At 37.0% G+C, this 20,390-nt stretch overlaps 3 protein-coding genes across 3 annotated transcripts; all 3 read left to right on the forward strand.

Moving 5' to 3' along the window:
- Positions 1–233: 233 nt before the first annotated feature.
- LOC122061678 (hydroquinone glucosyltransferase-like) lies at positions 234–950 on the forward strand (the record flags this gene model as incomplete). Its single annotated transcript, XM_042625093.1, has 1 exon — positions 234–950. A coding segment is annotated over one exon (717 nt), but the record flags the coding sequence as incomplete, so codon positions are not given.
- A 640-nt stretch (positions 951–1,590) lies between these two features.
- LOC122061095 (hydroquinone glucosyltransferase-like) lies at positions 1,591–3,301 on the forward strand. Its single transcript, XM_042624280.1, has one exon. The coding sequence runs from the start codon at positions 1,746–1,748 to the stop codon at positions 3,177–3,179; it is 1,434 nt and encodes a 477-aa protein (XP_042480214.1). The 5' UTR covers positions 1,591–1,745; the 3' UTR covers positions 3,180–3,301.
- Positions 3,302–3,582: 281 nt separating this feature from the next.
- Positions 3,583–5,612, forward strand: LOC122061096 (hydroquinone glucosyltransferase-like). Its single transcript, XM_042624281.1, has one exon. It carries the CDS (start codon positions 3,915–3,917, stop codon positions 5,325–5,327), a length of 1,413 nt encoding a protein of 470 aa, XP_042480215.1. The 5' UTR covers positions 3,583–3,914; the 3' UTR covers positions 5,328–5,612.
- The last annotated feature ends 14,778 nt before the right edge of the window (positions 5,613–20,390 follow it).

Consider the following 20,390-nt stretch of genomic DNA (forward strand, 5'->3'; position numbering starts at 1 on the left):
AAACACCCCTCGTTATCCTTCTACCCAGTCCAGGGATTGGTCACATTATCCCTCTCGCCGAGCTAGCCAAACGACTCATCCTCCACAACTTCTCAGTCACCTTCACCATCTCAACCGATGGTAACCCTTCCAAAGCCGAGCAAGATATCCTTGATTCCCTCCCCAAACCCATCAATTACATCTCTCTCTCCCCTGTTGATTTCCCTGATCTACCCAATGATGCCATGTTTTAAACCCGAATCTCCCTCACAATAACTTGTTCTCTCGCTTCTCTCTTTGAAACCTTAAAGGCCTTCTCTGCAACTCATGTCTTGGTTGCCTTAGTTGTTGATATCTTTGGAACTGATGCTTTCGATGTAGGCCAGGAAGTTGGTGTTTCTCCTTACATCTTCTTCCCCTCCACAGCTATGCTTCTTTCTTTGTCTCTCTATCTGCCAAAGCTCGATGAGATGTACATTGGAGAGTATAGAGACATGAAAGAACCACTGAAATTGCCTGGGTGTGTGCCGGTTCTTGGAACTGACTTGGTGGATCCAATGCAAGACAGGACCAATTATGGCTATAAGTTATTTCTCCACCACTGCAAACGTTTTAGGATGGCTGATGGGATTTTGATAAATACATTCATGGGCTTGGTAGTGGGAGCTCTTAAGGCTTTGAAGGATGGCTCAGACCCAACCACTCCGCCGGTCTACTTGGTCGGACCACTGATTCAAAAAGGTTCGAGGGTTGGGGTTGATGACCTGGAGTGCCTGCGATGGTTAGATGACCAGCCAACCGGTTCGGTTCTATTTGTATCGTTTGGAAGTGGTGGGACCCTCTCGATGGATCAGCAAAATCCATTGGCTTTGGGATTGAAGATGAGTGAGCAAAAATTTAACATGATTGGTGGGACCCTCTCACCATTGTGGTGTCTCTTCTTTTTAAGAACAAGAGGGGATGAAAAATAACATGATTGCTTGCAGCCATCTAGGATGATGGCCCAGTACTCTGTTGGGTAACCCAATTCCAATTAAGGAATCAAAGTATGAATTTGACTTCATATATGTTCTTTACAGATGTGCATATTTATGTTAGGTTACAGGGGTGAGAAGGAATTAATCCCTCTCGCCGAGCTCGCCAAGTGACTCATGTTCCACAACTTCTCTGTCACCTTCACCATTGAAAAACAGAGAAGGAACTTTTTACCGGTTTACAAAAGAAAAAAATACATGGTAATAAGAAGAATTTCAATTTGTTCCCTAATGATAACAAAAGCCAACAACATAATCCAAAAAGAGGTGGAGCAGGATTGCAGAGAAGAAGGTGACACAGGTACTCGGTTTATCCTTGGTCATAAATCGAACTTTGCAGTAGCTCTCCTACAACCCTTGATAGCAGCCAGCCAGGGAAATGGAATACCAAGGGTAAGAGTCGACAATTCCACCATCTGAGGTGGGGCCCACAGTATACCCAGTTTATCGTTGGCCACATACCAGCCTCCCACCTTATGTGGACAATAGATAGTCTCCACATATGTGGAGCTGATACAGGCTAGAAAAGCTAATGCATACCTACCAAATAATATATCTCTCTATATTAGTAATCCATCACTTGAGCTCTTCACCTAGGCCTCGGCCTTGCCCCAATTCACCATTTCTCTGGCCTTCGATTAACAATTTTTCTTGTGAAGCAAGGGGTATGGTTGCATACATTTGTCTCTCCAAACCCTGTAGTAGTGGAAGCTTCGAGCAGTAACCCTTTTTATGGAATTGGAAACAGCTGATCAACAAACTCCCCACGTTATACTTTTACCTAATCCATGGATTGGCCACATAATCCCTCTCGCTGAGCTAGCCAAACGACTCATCCTCCACAACTTCACAGTCACCTTCACTATCCCCACCTATGGTAACCCTTCTAAAGCCCAGCAAGATATCCTTGATGCCCTCCCCAAACCCTTCATCAATTACATCTATCTCACCCCTATCGATTTCACTGACCTACCCAACAATGCCACAATCGAAACTCGCATCGGCCTCACCGCATCTCGTTCCCTTCCTTCTCTCCGTGAAACCTTAAAGGTCTTCTCTGCAACTCATCGTCTTGTTGCCTTAGTTGTTGATGTCTTTGGCACTGATGCATTTGATGTAGCCAAGGAATTCAATATTTCACCTTACCTCTTCTTCCCTTCCACAGCTATGCTTCTTTCATTGGCTCTCCATTTGCCAAAACTCGATGAGGTTTACAATGGAGAGTATAGAGACATGCTAGAGCCACTGAAATTGCCCGGGTGTGTCCCTATTCTTGGAACTGATTTGGTAGATCCAATGCAAGACAGGAGCAGTGATGGCTATAAGTTATTTCTCCACCACTCCAAACGTTATAGGATGGCTGAGGGAATTTTGATAAACACCTTCATGGGCCTGGAAGTGGGGGCTCTTAAGGCTTTGGAGGATGGATCGGACCCAACCATCCCACCGGTTTACCCAGTTGGACCGCTCATTCAGATGGGATCGAGGGTTGGGGTTGATGATCGCGTGGAGTGCTTGCAGTGGTTGGACGACCAACCAACCGGTTCGGTTCTATTTGTATCGTTTGGGAGTGGTGGGACCCTCTCGATGGAGCAGCAAAATGAATTGGCTTTGGGATTGGAGCTGAGTGAGCAAAAATTTTTATGGGTCATTAGGAACCCAACTCAAACCTCAGCAAATGTCTCCTATTTGAATGCTCAAGGCATGCAAGATCCATTTGATTTCTTGCCCGAGGGGTTCTTGGAGAGGACTAAAGGGAAGGGCCTAGTGGTGCCCTCATGGGCCCCTCAAATAGAAGTGCTTAGCCATGGTTCGACCGGAGGGTTTATAACCCACTGTGGGTGGAACTCAATCCTCGAGAGTGTGGTACATGGTGTGCCTTTGATTGCATGGCCTCTCTATGCAGAACAGAGAATGAACTCAAGGATACTGGTAGAGGATTTGAAGGTGGCACTCAGGCTTAGAGTAGAGGAAAATGGAATAGTGGGGCGAGCTGTGATTGCAAGCACTCTCAAATGCCTCATGGAAGGAGAGGAAGGAAAGAGAATTCGAAACCAGATGAGAGTCCTCCAAGCTTCAACAGAGAAGGTTCCCTGTGAGGACGGGTATACACCAAAATCACTCTCAAAGATTGCACAAAAGTGGAAGTCTCAACTGGCCATTTGATGTAGGATCCAATTTCTCTCAATCCATGGTCAATCTCTTCATCCATCCATGTTACTCTTTGATTGAAATGTAGAAATGGTATTTCATATCATGAATAATAAGAAGTGTGAGTTAATGATGAACCCTGAGTACAATCATATCGCCACACCTCCTTTTCTTTTCACAATGGTTGAAGGGAAAGTTATTAATCTTTTGATTTATCTATTGTGAATGCGTCTATGTGTTTTAGCGAGCACTTTCCTAAACTTGTAAAAAAAAAAAATTTGTATTTTTCACTTTATAATTTGTACAAGGGTTTATTGATTGGACGAATTACAACTATTTGGGGAGTTGGATGTTATATAATTAAAGTCTAAAGACATTTTAGACACTTCATATCATTCATAGGGGAAAATAATTATTCGATTTATATGATGTATTGTTTCAACCACAAATTGCCCAAACTAATAGGTAAACCATCAAAACTTTCGTCCTTTTCTCCTCCTATAAAATGACATATTTACCCCTACTGACTCAACCGACCGACAACCCTCAGTGGCTCTCACCTACCTGTAAAGTCTCGGCTACCGGGCTGGAAACACCTTCCCAAATTATTATGAAATGAGGAAGATGCTCCCTTAACCCTAGACTCCCATCTCCTGTATCCATGAATCAATTCATTATATAGCTTATCCATCTCTTCACCTTGTCTTGGAACCTCCCTTCATCAGTCAACCCCTTGAGTAGCCTCACACCATGGAAGCAACTGATGATCTACAAACTCCCCACCTTATCCTTCTACCCAGTCCAGGTATTGGCCACTTAATCCCTCTTGTAGAGCTAGCCAAAAGACTCATCCTCCACAACTTCTCCATCACCTTCACTATCCCAACCGATGGTAACCCTTCTAAAGCTCAACAAGATCTCCTTGATTCCCTACCCAAACCCATCAACTACATCTATCTCTCCCCTGTTGATCTCACTGACTTACCCAACGATGTCACCATCGAAACTCGCATCAGCCTCACAGCGACTCGTTCCCTTCCTTCTCTCCGTGAAACCTTGAAGGCCTTCTCTGCAACTCATCGAGTTGTTGCCTTAGTCGTTGATGGCTTCAGTACTGATGCTTTTGATGTAGCTAAGGAATTCAATATTTCCCCTTACCTGTTCTTCTCATCTGCAGCTATACTTCTTTCTTTGATTCTCTATCTTCCAAAGCTCGATGAGATGTACACTGGAGAGTATAGAGACATGCCCGAGTCGCTGAAATTACCCGGGTGTGTGCCGATTCCTGGAACTGATTTGGTGGATCCGATGCAAGACAGGAGCAATGATGGTTACAAGTTCTTTCTCCACCACTCCAAACGTTTTAGGATGGCTGAGGGTATTTTGATAAATACCTTCATGGGCTTGGAAGTGGGGGCTCTTAAGGCTTTGAAGGATGGATCAGACCCAACCATTCCACCGGTTTACCCAGTTGGACCGCTCATTCAGATGGGATCGAAGGTCGGGGTTGATGATCAAGTGGAGTGCCTGCGATGGTTGGATGATCAGCCGACCGGTTCGGTTCTATTTGTATCGTTTGGGAGTGGTGGGACCCTTTCACTAGAGCAGCAAAATGAATTGGCCTTAGGATTGGAGTTGAGTGAGCAAAAATTTTTATGGGTCATGAAGAGTCCAACTCAAACCACTGCAAATGCTTCCTATTTCAATGCCCAGACCATACAAGACCCATTTGCTTTCTTGCCTGAAGGGTTCTTGGAGAGGACCAAAGGGAGGGGACTAGTTGTACCCTCATGGGCTCCTCAAATACAAGTTCTTAGCCATGGCTCGACCGGAGGGTTCATTACCCATTGTGGGTGGAATTCGACCCTAGAGAGCGTGGTGCATGGTGTGCCATTGATTGCATGGCCTCTTTATGCAGAACAGAAGATGAATGCAAAGATATTGGTGGAGGATTTGAAAATTGCACTGAGACCTAGATCAGAGGAAAATGGAGCAGTGGGGCGAGCCGAAATTGCGACCACAGTGAAATGCCTCATGGAAGGAGAGGAAGGAAAGAAAATTCGAAACCGGATGAGTGTCCTCAAGGCTGCAGCAGAAAAGGTTCTCTATGAGGATGGAAACACACCAAACTCACTATCAGAGGTGGCACAAAAGTGGAAGTGATGTTGCCATTTGATCTAGAATCTAGTTTCTCTTCACCCATGATGAAAAGAGAATCTCTTCATCCACCCATCTATCCCTTTGGTTCCACTAAATAAGGTATTTCAAATCATGAATAATAAGAGTGGGAGTTAAAGATGAACCCTAAGTCCTATCAGTGTCATCTTCTCTGTTTATCATGTATTATAAAATACTTCTTAAACTTGCAAAAAAGAAAGAAGATAATGGTGAGGATTGTAATTTTCTTTTCTTTTTTCAAATTATTATATAATTTTTTTCTTGGCTCTAGCATAAATCTAGTCAACACTCATTCAGCCGTACCTCCATCTTCTTAAAAAATAATAGTAGTTTTTATGTTTTGCAATAAGTGTGGCCTAATGGGACCTTGCTGGCTCTTTCTGAGTCTCTTCTCTGAGTCCCTTGTGTATCTTCATCTTGCCCCTCAATGGATCTTGCCTTTAATGGCCCTTAAACTAGCAACAAATAAAATATATAACTATCCTTTACCTTTTTTTTTCTGTTTTGACAAGTTTTTACGAAAAAATATTTAAACTTGGATATCAAAAAAGAAAAAAAAGGATAGGATTAATCTCAAACTCCATTGCCTCTATTCATGCATCCATTTTCTGAATTATGATTCCCATAAAAATGATACATTTTAAAAATATTCCTTTCCACGCTTGTATTATGAGCAACCTTTCCAATAAAAATATTTTCAATCCAAATTGTTGACTTCGCTACCTTAAGAAAAAAGAAGCATCTTTTTGTTTCCTTTTTTTTAATATTTTTACTTAAAAAATAATTAAATTTGAATGACTATCACCATAAGGTGACAACCAGATATGCATTCTACCAATGGAGTGGGTAGCCTAGTGGTGAAAATGCCCTTAACCCATCACTGTTAAAGTCTGTTGATTGTGGGTTAGAGTCTTGGCATGCCTACTATCACCCATTGGTCTTGCAGAAGTGTTGTTTACTGTACAAGGGCTTGTCCTGAGGATTATCATCACTACCATTAGGCACCCTTTTTGTTTATCAAGAGAAAAACCAGATATGCATTCTAAACAACATAAAATATAATAGAAGACCACATTATAGGAACTAGGGCCTAATTAAAATTTATATTTTGGATAATCATCATGGGCTATTGATTGTCTAATAGGCCCTACTTCCACCACATAGGTGGAGCATGCATGCTCTAATAAGTGAACAGATCCAATTATACATACAAACTCAATCATTATTATATGAACCCACATAATACAAAATATATACGACTCCAACATTTTTCTTCTTCAATGTCAATCCTTGAAGTGACACATTCTAAAAGAAAAAAAATTGTTAAGTTATTATACATTTTTTGACTCATGAGCATAATTAGCAAATTCGGATTCCGGAATTATTCGGGCGGAGAATTATTCGGAATAATTCGGTTGATTAATTTAAGGATTCGGTCAAAAAAGCGGTCAAAAAATCTTATTGGGTTTTTTTTAATTTTTTTTTGTTTTTTTTATTTTTTTATTTTTTTTTGGTTTTTTTTTAAATACTATTTAAGTAGACCGAATAATTCGGTTTAATTCGGATTCGGTCCGAATTATTCTCGTTTTATATTCGCTTTTGAAAAAATCACGAATTTTACCGAATTTTATTTTTAATTCGGATTCGGTCAGAATTTTTGATAAAATTCGGAAAAATTCGGTTCGGCCGAATAATTCGCAAATTATTCGGCCGAATTGATAACACTGCTCATGAGTAGAATAGTCACGTGATGTTCATTAAAGAAAATGGGGGAAAAAATCATGTGATTTAAAAAATGTGCATTTGAAACCCACCACCTTTTTTATTTGCTGGTGCAAGACCCACATTGGGCGAGACAAGAATCCACTAAGGGCCAAATAGGGGATCTATGCACAAGGGGCCAGCAAAGGGATCACTGGTCACACTAACCTGTTACTTTTATATTTTAAGGAGGTAGGGGATACATAAGAGTGTTGAACTAGCAACTTTCCCTAATTTACGCTAGAGCTCAATTGTTTGCTAGCTGGTTGCCATTGAGGTAAAAGCTCATCCCCAACCCAACACTTCTTAAATCATAGGCATTAGACAAAAGTATAGATTTTTTCATTGTTTTCTTTTATTAATTTTTTTTTTTATTTTGAATAAAGAGAAATTATATCTTCATTACAAATAATCACGTGATGTTCATCAAAGAAAAAGAAAAATAGAATTCATACGGTTTAAAATTTTTTATATTGATCAAGGAGAAAGCATATATTTATTACAAATAATCATGTGATGTTCATCAAAGAAAAAGAAAAGTAGAATTCATACGATTAAAAAAATATCTATGTGAAAAACCCACCCCCTTTGAAATCATTGGGTAGGTTGAAACAAAATAGAGATCTATGTTTTCTCATTGCTTTCTTTATTTTCTACATTGAATAAGGAGAAAGCATATATTTATTAACAATAGTCATGTGATGCTCATTAAAGAAAAAGAAAAATAGAATTATTAAAACATGACAACTCATTTTTTAACTAATCAAAGTAAAGCGAGGCTTGCAAAAATGTTAATAAAAAGGAAAAAAAATCATTTTTTAACTAATCAGACAATTAAATTATAAAATTTATTTTATTAATGTAATAAATCACAAAGGATCTTTCTAGGTGCCATTATGCCGATGAAATATAATGCTTCATTATATTTGACTGGACATAGGTTAGTCTAAGTGATAAAGGATTCCATATATGTCTCAATGACTATTTTCACATAGATTTGTGGCGTGATAAAAGCTCCTTGCCCACCCACATGCAATATTGCTACAGCTTTTTATATGACACGTCATACTTCTAACTATGGTTTTAAGTATCGAGATCAATAATTTATTGGTGGTATCAGAATAGAGGACGAACAAATAGTCATGCATTGTTCATTATAAAAGAATATAAAAATCTTCATATTATTTAGAAAATTGTCCATGTGAAAAATCAACCCTTTTTAAATCATTAGGTAGATTGGAACAAACGTAGATCTCTATTTTTTAATTACTTTCCGTCATTATTTATACTGAATTAAGGAAAAGCTTTTCTTTATAATCAAATTTAACTCAAATAATTCTTATGTAATTTATTGATAAGAATCTATTGGATAGTGTCTCTTCACCAATGATGAAGAAAGAATCTCTTCACTAAATTTTTAAAATCATATTTTTCCACTAGGCCAATTTATTTAGGCACAAACTTAAATTTGAGTTAAGGGGTTTAGGTTTTCCTACCCACAAAATTTTCAAAATCTACCACATTGCAGATTTTTGTGTTAGAGAACATTTTAGATTTTTTTTCTTTTTTTTTTTTGGATAGGTCAAAAGGGGAAGGTATTAGCCAATAGACTCAAACTCGAAATTTCCTAGTAAACGTGGACTTTGCTCACCACATAGCGCAAACGGTTCGTTGAATATAATAATTCTCATGGTACGAGCAGCAAATTCATTCTCGTGGTAAAAATTGTGTAATTTGTCAGCAACACAAAGCCCAATTAATTAGACACAGAGAAAATAATACTATTGAGTCGATAGGTGTTTATAATATGTTAAGTTTGTCTCGAATTCTTGACACGTTTTGAAGATTGACCCGATTCGACATATTTTGGTGGCGACCCGAATGAGAAATTTTCTGAAATCTGTGATGGAAGTAGAGGATCGACCCAAGCCCAGAGCCTATCACTGATCTCGTATGGGGGTGCGGGGGCGTAGCCCCCGCGGCATGGTTCGACCGGATCGACCGTGACCCGATGGGTCAACCCACGATTTTGGAGTATATATAATGTATTGTTGCTTGTTGAGAAAGGCATTGTATTCTAGGGTTTTCACGCAGCTAAGGTTTTAAGGCGAGTTTTTTCCTCGCTGCTGTTAGGGTGTAATCTCTCTTCTGAATAGTGAATCATCTTCTTCTTCGCCCGAGGACGTAGCACACCACCCTGGTGTGTGAACCTCGTTAAATCTCTGTGTCATACGGATCTATTGTCTCTTTACTATTCGTGTTTCTTGGTGTTTGATCTAACATAATATTATATAGACACACTATACTTCTAACCATGGTTTAAGATATTGGAATCGGATCAGCTGAAATTTAATTAATACTTAATGGATGGTGTCAGCAGAGAGAGGAGGGAACAAATACTCACGGATTGTTCATTACAGACGAATATAAAGAACTTCATGTTGTTTAAAAAATTATCCATGTGAAAAATTCACGCTTTTTAAATCATTAGGGTAGGTTGGAACAGCTGTATATCTCTATTTTTTTTAATTACTTTTCTTCATTTTTTTATATTGAATGAGGAGAAAGCTTGTCTTTATTATCAAATTTAATTCAGATAATCCTTTTTTCTTTGGTAGAACTTATTTAATTTATTAATGAATGACAACTGTACATCTAAGAAAATCTAAAATCTGTTGGACATAGTGTCTCTTCACCTACGGTGAACAAAAAAATCGCTTCACCAGACTTACAAAATCTCATTGTGCCACTTGGACAATTTATTTAGTCACAAACTTAAATGTGGGTTGTGGGTTGGGGGTTTAGGTCTTTCTACCCACAAAAATTTTAAAATCTATCTAATCAACCACATGGCAGATATTTGTACTGGAGAAACTTTTAGATTTTTTTTTTTTTTTTTTTAATAGATAGGGAGGGGAATGTATCAGCCAACCAGTTCGGTTCTATTTGTATCATTTGGGAGTGGTGGGACCCTCTTGATGGAGCAACAACATGAATTGGCCTATGGATTGGAGCTGACTGAGCAAAAATTTGTTTGGGCAGTGAAGAACCCATCTCAATCCTCTGCAAATGCGTCCTACTTCAATGCCCAAAGTATACAAGACAGATTTGCTTTCTTGCCTGAGGGGCTCTTGGAGAGGACCAAATATAGGGGCCTAGTGGTTCTCTCATGGGCCCCCCAAATCCAAGTGCTTAGCCATGGTTCAACTGGAGGGTTCATCACCCATATCAACCAACCGTGGAAAACACACACAAGAATTGGCCTATGGATTGGTTCCGGTTGTTTTTTTTTTTTTTTTTTGGGGGGTGGTGGTTTGGAGTTTCTTGCTCGCTTACATAACCACGATGTCAGCATATAGGTACATAGGCTAATAGGAGGCTGCACTGAGGCATCTAGGTGGGGACAACATTGTTTTTTGTCTCGTGTTTGAGCATAGAGACATGCAAACATATAGGGTTCTTTTCTCTATATATACCAGCGGTTAACAAAATCTTATTAAAAAATTAAAAAAGCAATGAGGTACCCAAAAAAAAACCACTACTATTAATGTATATAGCAGAAATTCTTTTAAACAATTGATAAAGGTTGTTTGTAAAAAAAAACATATGCTTTTTCCTTATTCAATATAAAAAGTGAGAAAATAGCAAATTATAATTTTTTTTCCATCCTACCCTACGATTTAAAAAGGGGTGGGTTTTTCACATGGACATTTTTTAGACCGCATGAATTCTATTTTCCTTTTTCTTTAATGAACATCACATGACTATTTGTAATAAATATATGCTTTCTCCTTGTTCAATATATATATATATATATATAAAAGAAGTAAGGGACATTTTTTTTTATATGCACGAATTCTATTTTTCTTTTTCTTTAATGAAAATCACATGACTATTTGTAATAAAGATATGCTTTCTCCCTATTCAATATTAAAAAAAAATTAAAACTAAAATTAAAACTAAAAAAAAAAAAAAAACAATGAGAAATATGGAGATCTATATTTTTATCCAACACCTCTGATTTAAAAAATGTTGGGTTGGGGATGACCTTATACCTCAATGGCAACCACATTCAGCAAGCAATTGGGATCTAGCATAAGTCTAGGGAAAGTTGCTAGTTTGAACCTCCTATGAATCGGAGTATATTTTAAGAATGTTTCACTTCAAAGAGAAGAAGAAAAAGAATTCTGGGGTTAAATCTGCCTTGTATTATGTGGGTCCATATAACTATGGTTGAGTTTATATTTGTAATTGGATCAGGTTTAGTGTCCATTTTATATAGGGTTAATTACAATGGCCTCCCCTATAGTTTGCCCTACTGTTATAACCATCCCCTGTAGAACTAACAATTACTCTGTAACCCCTGCAGTTGACGGTGTTAACTAAATAAAATAAAATGACAATTTTATCCCAATAAAAAGAACTAATATAAATGGATTATAACCGTCGAATCCAATATAAAGATATAATATGATCTTAACCGTTGATGCTAAGGTTTCATCACTATGGGAAACAGTCTATGGATTGCAATGGAATCGTCGCACCTCTCTCAAGGATGAAGCAAACCAGGGAAGCGTTTTTTAAGTTTAGATCCGAACATGAAGTCAACCAAAAGCCACTACCTATACATATAAACATTTAAAATAAAACACCAAATCCAAGAATCAAATCAAAATCAGAAAAGAGATAAAACTGAAAACCCTAGAACTAATGGCCTGCACAGAGAATGATAAAGAAGAGTTTAGAATATCTCAGTAGTCGATGTATAACAAATAAGAACAAAAATATGGGAATTTATTCGTGGGATAGATGGATTAACGAGATTTCAATGGTCGGATAACTCAAATCGAGAATAAGAGAGAGAATGGCAAAATGCATTGGTGCTCTGTTCTATTTTCATTTGATTGGTAGAAAACCCAGGTTTTCGATTATTGATTTCTCTATATAGATCAATCATATTTGATACTGCTGCATATTGCCGAAATGGAGAAGCTTTTGCTTGCAGGTCAACAAAAATGAGAGATTCTTGCTCACATGTCATCAGAGATGATAGGTTCATAAAAAAGAGATGAGATTATAATGAAAGGGAGATCATCAAAGAGTAGAGATTCTTGCTCACAGTTCATGAGAGATGATAGATTCATAAGAAAGAAATGTACTTACAATGAAAGGGAAATCCAGATACATCGTCAGACTTTTACCAGAGGCTTCGTCGATTGGTTGTTCATTGTCAGTGGATGGGGAAGAAAAGGTAGAATGTTGGGTTTGGATTGAAATGGTAGAATAGATACTTCAGGTACTTGAAAGAGTATTTTTGTTTTTTGAAAAAAAAAACTACCACGTGACATCACTAATTAAGAGTTTATGCCTAATGGAGTTAGTATACCGACAACTGTAAAGGGTGCAGAGTAATTGTCAGTTCTACAGGGGATGATTTTAACATTAAGGTAAACTGCATGGGAGACCATTGTAATTAACCCTTTTATATTTGAGGGTATAATTATAATTATGTGGGGATTATGGTTTTTTGGTTTCCTGTATATATTGTCTCTACAAGAAAAACCTAAACAAGCAAAGGACGGATCAATTTGTGAGGTGGAGAATGTATAGAGAGTTTTTCAGGTTAGTAGAAAATCTCTAGTTTTCTTGGGTCAATGTAAGCAATCTTGCCAAACCACGGTAAATTCCTCGTGTATGTGGTTTTTTTGTTTGTGTTCTTCCTCTTGGTTGTGGATTCGTCTCCAACAAGTGGTATCAGACCTAAGATATATTGTAAATTCCTCATGTATGTGATTTTTTTTTTGTATTATTCCTCATGGTTGTGGATTCGTCTCCACAAATGGTATCAGAGCCAAAATGTGATAATGCTAAGATTTTGGCAAGGGCCAAGGCTTGGGAACCCGGTGTGATCTTAGTAGCTCTTGTATAGAGTGAAAGATGGAAAGATCTTGGTGGCTCTCATGTGGAGGGGGAGATTATTGGGTTTCATGCAAAATGAGATATTAATAATCCCACATCGAAAGTGGATAGCTCGATATGGAGACTTATAGGTACTTGGGCGCACATTCTCCTTAACAACTAGCTTTCAAAGAGGAGTTCAAACCAAGTCCCTAACACCCTCATGGATCCCTTGTGGGTCTCGATCTGGACCCTCAATGGGTCTTGGTTGGATTAATAACCCTTGAACTAGCACCAAAAAAATAAAAAATGTAGTTGTCTTTTACTCTTTTTTTTTTTTTTTAACAAAGAAATAATTAAACTTGGAAATCAAAAACCAAAAAGAAAAAACGGTACAATTAATCCACTGCTTCTATTCATGCATTCAATTTCAATTAAAGTAGAGCAATTCTTTTTTTTTTTCCCCCTGTTTTGAATTATAATTCTCATATCAATGATACATTTTCAAAACAACTAAATATATGCATATTCCTCACCACTCTAGCATTACGAGTAACATTTTTCCACAAAAATAAGGTAAAAGAAGCCTAAAAGGTAACTGGCTCCTACACCCAGACACAATGAAGGAGGAAATGACTGTCTCACTCATGAAAAGTAAAAATCCTACTCATATTGATGATTCTACTTAATGCTATGTAGAAGTCACATTGCCTTTTAGGAACCCTCTCCCTTAAAATAGTTATACTTGCATTTTTAATTTTTTTATTTTGGTAAGAAAGATAACTATTTATTAGAATAAGGGGGCATGAGGCATTGGAATTGCAAGACTCCTTTAGCCATGGAGTGGAAATAAGCCAATATGTCCTGCTTAGAGAGGACTTGGTTTTCCATGCTAGAGAATCAGCGACATGGTTGGCTTCTCCAGAAATAGAAACAAACTTGCAATCAACAAAGTTAGAAGATAATTTTAAGATATCCTCAATGATGGAATCAACTGCCAGAGGTCTAGGCTTGTCCAGGGCAGTGATGTAGGAGATCGACTCAGCAGAATCCGATTCAACAATGATGTGGGAGAAACCCAAAGCTAAACATTCACTGAGGCCGAGCCTGATGGCCAGAATCTCACCTTCTAAAACATTGCCACAAGGGGTGGGGTCCGAGATTGCCAATAAAGGAGTGCCCTTGGAGATACGCAAGATAATACCCAATCCACCCTGATTAAAGCCAAAAAACCAAGACGAATCAGAGTTTACCTTGATGAAGGGACAAGGAGGGGGATCCAGATTGAGGAAACTACTGGATTCGCCTGCACCTGATGGGGGCCACAAATATGAGAGTTTGCACACTGAAATTCTTTTGCGGCCAAGTATGCAGCAAAATTACACTTGCATATCGAACCAAAAACAAAAGACGGTAGAAATAATCTCAAGCTCCACCTCTCATTCGTTTTGTTTTTTTTTTTTTTTTTTTTTTTTTTTTTTTTTTAATTCTAAGGAATTGTCCAAGGGGACTTTACTCACGCACACTAGAGGGGAGGGGGGATGTTAGAAAAGGGGGGAATAAATGTGACAAGAGTCGATCTTTAGACCTTCCATAATCCTGACACCTGCTCTACAAGTAAAAACTGCAACCAATGCACTACGCACTAGATCCACTCGCCTCTCATTCATTCATGCATCAGATTTCAGTCTAATTTGACTTCACCACCTTAAAAGGTAGAACCATCCACTTGTTTCCCATTTTCACTATTTTATTTAAAAAATAATTAAATTCGGATATAAAACCCCCCTAAAAAAGAGTGTCAGATAGTATAAAATTTAATGGAGGACCACATTATAGGAATTAGGGCCTAAAACCACCAAGTCCTACTTACATCACATAGGTAGGGCATATATGCTTTAACAAGTGGACCATGGTCATGCATCTTGGGAGAAGCATTAAGCTAGCACTCTTTTCCTCCTCCTTTATGACATATACTAAGTAAAAACCATGTTTGCAAAAAGGTTAAAAAAAAAAGAAAAAAAATTGTAATCTTTGTTAGCACATAAAGCTCAAGGGGACCACGGATGCCAAGTATCACTTAGCTCGACATTGAGAAAATAATAATATTGATTTCAGAGAGAGATTTATAATAAGGGAGAAAGAACTCTGTTAATTTGATGTTTCCTACACCCAAATATAGACATGTACAAAAAGACCTCGTTGCACCCTTGTGCCCAGTGCACTGAAGATGCTCTCGTACGCCCTCCTATTGACCACACGTGTTGATGTTGCCTACACCAAACTATTAATATAATGAAAGGAGAGGTTTATGCGAACAAATAATATATGGAGGCATATCAATGAAGAATTACAAGACAATTTTTATTTAGGAGGAAAAGAGAGGGGTGGGTTCTAGCGATCCCTCCATAGTCAACTCATAGAACCTTTTCCCTATGAGCACATATGATGAAGGGTTTCAGTTTCCTAGGTTGGGCATATAGGAATATCAATTTTCTATGTAGGGTTAAAAATTTTTGGCTAAGTGAACCCCAGTTTCTTTTTCTTCTTTCAAGTCTTGGTCAGGTGTCAATCATATGGTAAAAAAAAGCTTTTAGGAAAGCGGAATTCTGTAGAAAAAATTTAAAGAGAAAAAAATGAATGATTATCTACACAATGAAAAGTAAGTATATATGTTGGGGATATCTAATTGAATTTGATTTTAAAATTTAACATGTAGACAATTTAGATAATGCACCCTATCTATTTCTCAAATCACATTTCATATTACACAATGAGATAGACCACATAGGATAGCCTCATTATATGAGCCGTTTGAAGAATCTTTTGCCTAAATCCTAATGTACTATGATATAGAATCAGGGTAGATTTTTGTGTTACATGGTATACTTGAAGAATGTGGGGGATTTATGTATTACATGATCTCAGATCCATTCCATTGGTCAAATGCTAACTTAAAACAAACACTGAAAATAATTAAAAAGCCAATAATTTTTTAAATATGGATCCATCCATTTATATTTGGTGACGGGGAAAATTGTGAAAGGATTTTGTGTGTTAAGGTAATTATGTCGAAATAGATAGCGGATTCAACTTTAAACCAATTTCTAAGTCAATCGCTCTCTCTCTCTCTCTCTCTCTCTATGAAATAAGCTCTTCTAAATTTATCTTTAAGTGATAGAAAAATGAGAACTCTAAATTCTATCTCTTCAAATATTGTCTCCCATTCCGTGATATATAGGAAGTGATAGAAAAATGAGAACTCTAAATTCTCTCTCTTCAAATATTGTCTCCCATTCCGTGATATATAGGACATGCTTGCAGGATTGCATCAATAAATTTTTATTTTTTTTTGTTAAGTAGAATTGCATCAATACATGTCAGCAATTAATTGAATTGACAGGCAAGACAGAAGTGATATGCTAGATTGCATGATTGGAACCATAAGCTTGCAGGATTTCATCGATGAAAGTGAACCTAAATGAAGTGAAAGGGAGCCACCAACCAAAATAAATATCTAAGACGAAATTAATAAGATTCATAAAGAGAGAGAGAGAGAGAGAGAGACATGAATGATGCAAGTAGTAGTGACAAAATTTAAAAACATATTGGAAGAGGATCAAAGTGGGGTATAGATAATCCAATTAGCACGCTCATGAGAGTTTGGGTCCGCTCACAAGGGATGTTCACTCAGGTGATTCAACTATTCATAGGGGAGTCTGACTATGAATCAAAGTTGTCAAATATGTTGAATATATGAGTTTAATTAATTATTTAGATTGATTAAATGAATAATTCAAATTATATGAATAGGTTCGATTCATTCTCAAGTTTAAAGATATTTTAGATCAATACATTATGGTTTAGGGTTTTGAGTGTAAGACAGTATTATAAACACTGAGTTTTAAGTCCTTATAATCATTATTCATTTTTTTCTAATTTTATCAAAAGCGAAAAAATAAAAAAGATTTAAAGGGTTGTAGAAGATCCATAGCCAATAAAAAGAAACTATAAAAAACGAAATCGATCGTTTTCAACATACTAGATGAAAATTATAAATAAATTCTCCATGATTTCAATTAGACTTTATGTTCTCATTTGTCAGTGTAATTTTCTCAACTAGAATTTCGAATTGAAATCCATTAATTGTTCTAACAAGACATTCCCAGGGCCTGGGACCAGGTGAGGAACCGGGAGAGCTGATCTAGATCCCACTCAAGCCTTTATTCAATACTAGCATTCATTTAACTCCTATCACATATTTTAAGCCAATAAAAGGGACGAGGCATTCGGCAGAACATGCATGGGATCTGCATCTGCTGCACCAAAGTCACCAAACTAAAGCATCCTCTCCCCTCCCCCATCAGTTTCCCCTATGCAACTTCTCTTACCTCAGCCGGCTACCTTCATTTACTCCTTATAATATATCTGTATTTATTTCACTCATACCACCTTTGTGGTTTTATTTAATTTTGTGCAGGTGGAGACAGATAAAGAGAGAAAGAGAGAGACAGAGAGAGAGAGTATGGGAATGGTTTCAATCCACTTTTTTGGAAAACGAACAATACTTGATCACGTGGACCCTGTGCATAGAAACAAGATGGTATAAAATTACCACCCCATCCCCTTAAAATCATAATTCTCCATCTTTTCTATGCCCTGCATGAATTCTGATTGGTTCTCGCACTGGTGCATTATCCTATTTTTTACTATATATATATATATATATATAATTTGGTGTATGAATAAATTTTAGGTTATTTTCATTTTCTAACCTCTATAACTACAGTATAGATACAAAAAAAAAAAAAATGTCATTATATTAGAACCCAACCCAGTATAATTATACCCAAAAAAAAAAAGTATATTTGTAGTATCGGATTGGTATATGTTGTGATCTTGAGATCTTGAACATCCCCCGTTGTGTAACCGAAATAAATAGTTCTAGCTTTGGAGTTCATAAGAAATCTCAACTTATATAAACATGCCTCATTGTGTAACCAAAATAAAAGCAAATTATAGTTCTAGCTTTGGAATTCATAAAAAATCTTTACTTATTTTGTATCTGTATAAAAAAAAATGTATATGTTATTTACAATGATAATGCATTTTTCTTTCAAGTTCTAAGGGAACGAGTAAGTTTCTCTTCATCCACGGTGAAGAAAATGAGAATTGACATTCTCTCTATTGTATGAAATCTACCTTGTGTATAATAAAGAGAGAAATTCACTCGATCCATATGTACCGCTTAGTCCAATTTATGTTTTAAAATAGAGAGGTGTTGACCAAATATTGTGTTAGCAGACACATTTATAATATTTTTTTTTTTATAAACACATTTATAGTCACTAAAACTCTTTTTTTAGTCATTTTTATCTTTCTCTTTTTAATATTTTTAATTGAAATATGGTTAATTTGACTGGCCAATTCCAACACTGATCCAAATTTTGGTTTGCATGATTCAATTTTAAAAACTATATCACAAACAAATGTTATAATGTTCAATAAATAAAGAAAGGGAGAGGGATAGGTATGCCGCCGGTATCAAGTAGGGTAGCGGATAGCACCAATAGGAACACATGATGGAGTATCATTCAGGAAAGATATGAAGGTCATTTCAGAAAAATGGAAGAGAGAAATAGACACAATTGGTGCTAGCATACTTGATATCGGCGGCATACCCAACCTTTTTCCCATAAAGAAATTTATTACTCATAAATAAAAATATGGAAAAAAAGGTTGGGTATACCTAGATGTGTGTCTATCTCTCTCCTTCTCCCCTTGGAAAAGTCTCTTATGTCCCTCTCATCCCAAACCTCCCATTGGTTGAGCCACTAGTATCAGTAATATACCTAACCTCCTCCTTAATTAAAAATATAATTGTTATTTTTTTCAAGAATCTTCAATAATAATTTGTAATTTTATTCTTTTTTATTCTTTAACTATACTTGGCTAAGGACAAATTTTCCTTTATCAGGCAGTGTGGTCTATTATTTGAATACCTCCTCAAAAATACCCTCTTCATATCCCTTGCACACATCTAAAGTCATGGGGGTGAATGAATTAACCGTAGCATTAGGAAAACTCTCTCTCTCTCTCTCTCTCTCTCTCTCTCTCTCTCTCTCTCTCTCTCTCTCTCTCTCTCTCTCTCTCTCTCTCTCTCTCTCTTTGTGCAATGATCAGAATTATGAAATGAGCTATGCCCAACATATTGTGGGCAATGATCATCTACCGTGGATGTGGCCGTACGATGAGCATCGAATGATCAAAACAACATTGGCACACGTTCTGATATGTTGATCATTGGATCCTCGCCGCTCCACCGCACCCGCGGCAGAATATTTTTTGGAAAAATTATATAATTACTCACTTTTGGGTTTCCCTTTACAGAATTATCCACAAAATGTTTTGGTTAACAAAAATACCCAAAATTGGGTTTGGGTTTACAAAATTACCCACCCAAAGTTTTAGTTAACAAAAATACCCAAAATCAGGTTTGGGTTTACAAAACTACCCAAAATAATGAGTTTTCATCTTCCACATATAATCATGTATTTTTTTATTACTGAAACTTTGTGTGGGTAGTTTTGTAAACTCAAATTCAATTTTGGGTATTTTTGTTAACTTAAACTTTAAGTGAGTAATTTTGTAAAGAAAACCCTAATTTTAAATATTTTTGTTAACTGAAACTTTTGATAGGCAATTTTATAAAGGAAAAGCCATAAGTAAGTAATCAAGTAATTTTTTCATATTTTTTCGACAAATTATACCCATTAAGGGTTAGAGTCGGACAGAATGACACTTAGATGACGGCCCAAAACCTCACCATTCTGTAACGCAATCCCATGCAGAACACACACTCTCTCTCTCTCTCTCTCTCTCTCTAAAATCTAAATTGATTGATGAGAGTTCATGGTACACAAAAGTTGAAAATATAAATTATAATCATCGTTGGCACGGAGATTCCGTGTCTGTACCCTGCAGTCTGCACAATTGAAGGCCTACTCAATCAGAGAAAGACATTTCTGCAGTCTTTGCTGCGCACTCTGCCCTTCACCTCATTCATTTCTGGAGTTAGATCCCCACACAGAGAGAGAGAGAGAGAGAGAGAGAATCCTCAGGGGCTGGAGAGTATCTCGTTCCTTTCTTCCTCTCCCAAATAAAGCTGCAGAAACCCATTGTACTATATTTAATATAGTCATCGCCTTCATATTCCTCCCTAAAATGAACCACATAGTCACAGCCGCCTTTGCTGCTTCCTAACCTCCACATTCACAATGAACCAAAACAGTGTTCGATCATAAATAATGTCACTTAAATCAAACTCAGTTTGATCCCAAAAAAAAAAAATCCCCAATTGTAAGAATTGATGTTGGATTATAGATTTTT

This window comes from Macadamia integrifolia, chromosome 14, assembly GCF_013358625.1.
Source record: "Macadamia integrifolia cultivar HAES 741 chromosome 14, SCU_Mint_v3, whole genome shotgun sequence".
Taxonomy (NCBI): domain Eukaryota; kingdom Viridiplantae; phylum Streptophyta; class Magnoliopsida; order Proteales; family Proteaceae; genus Macadamia; species Macadamia integrifolia.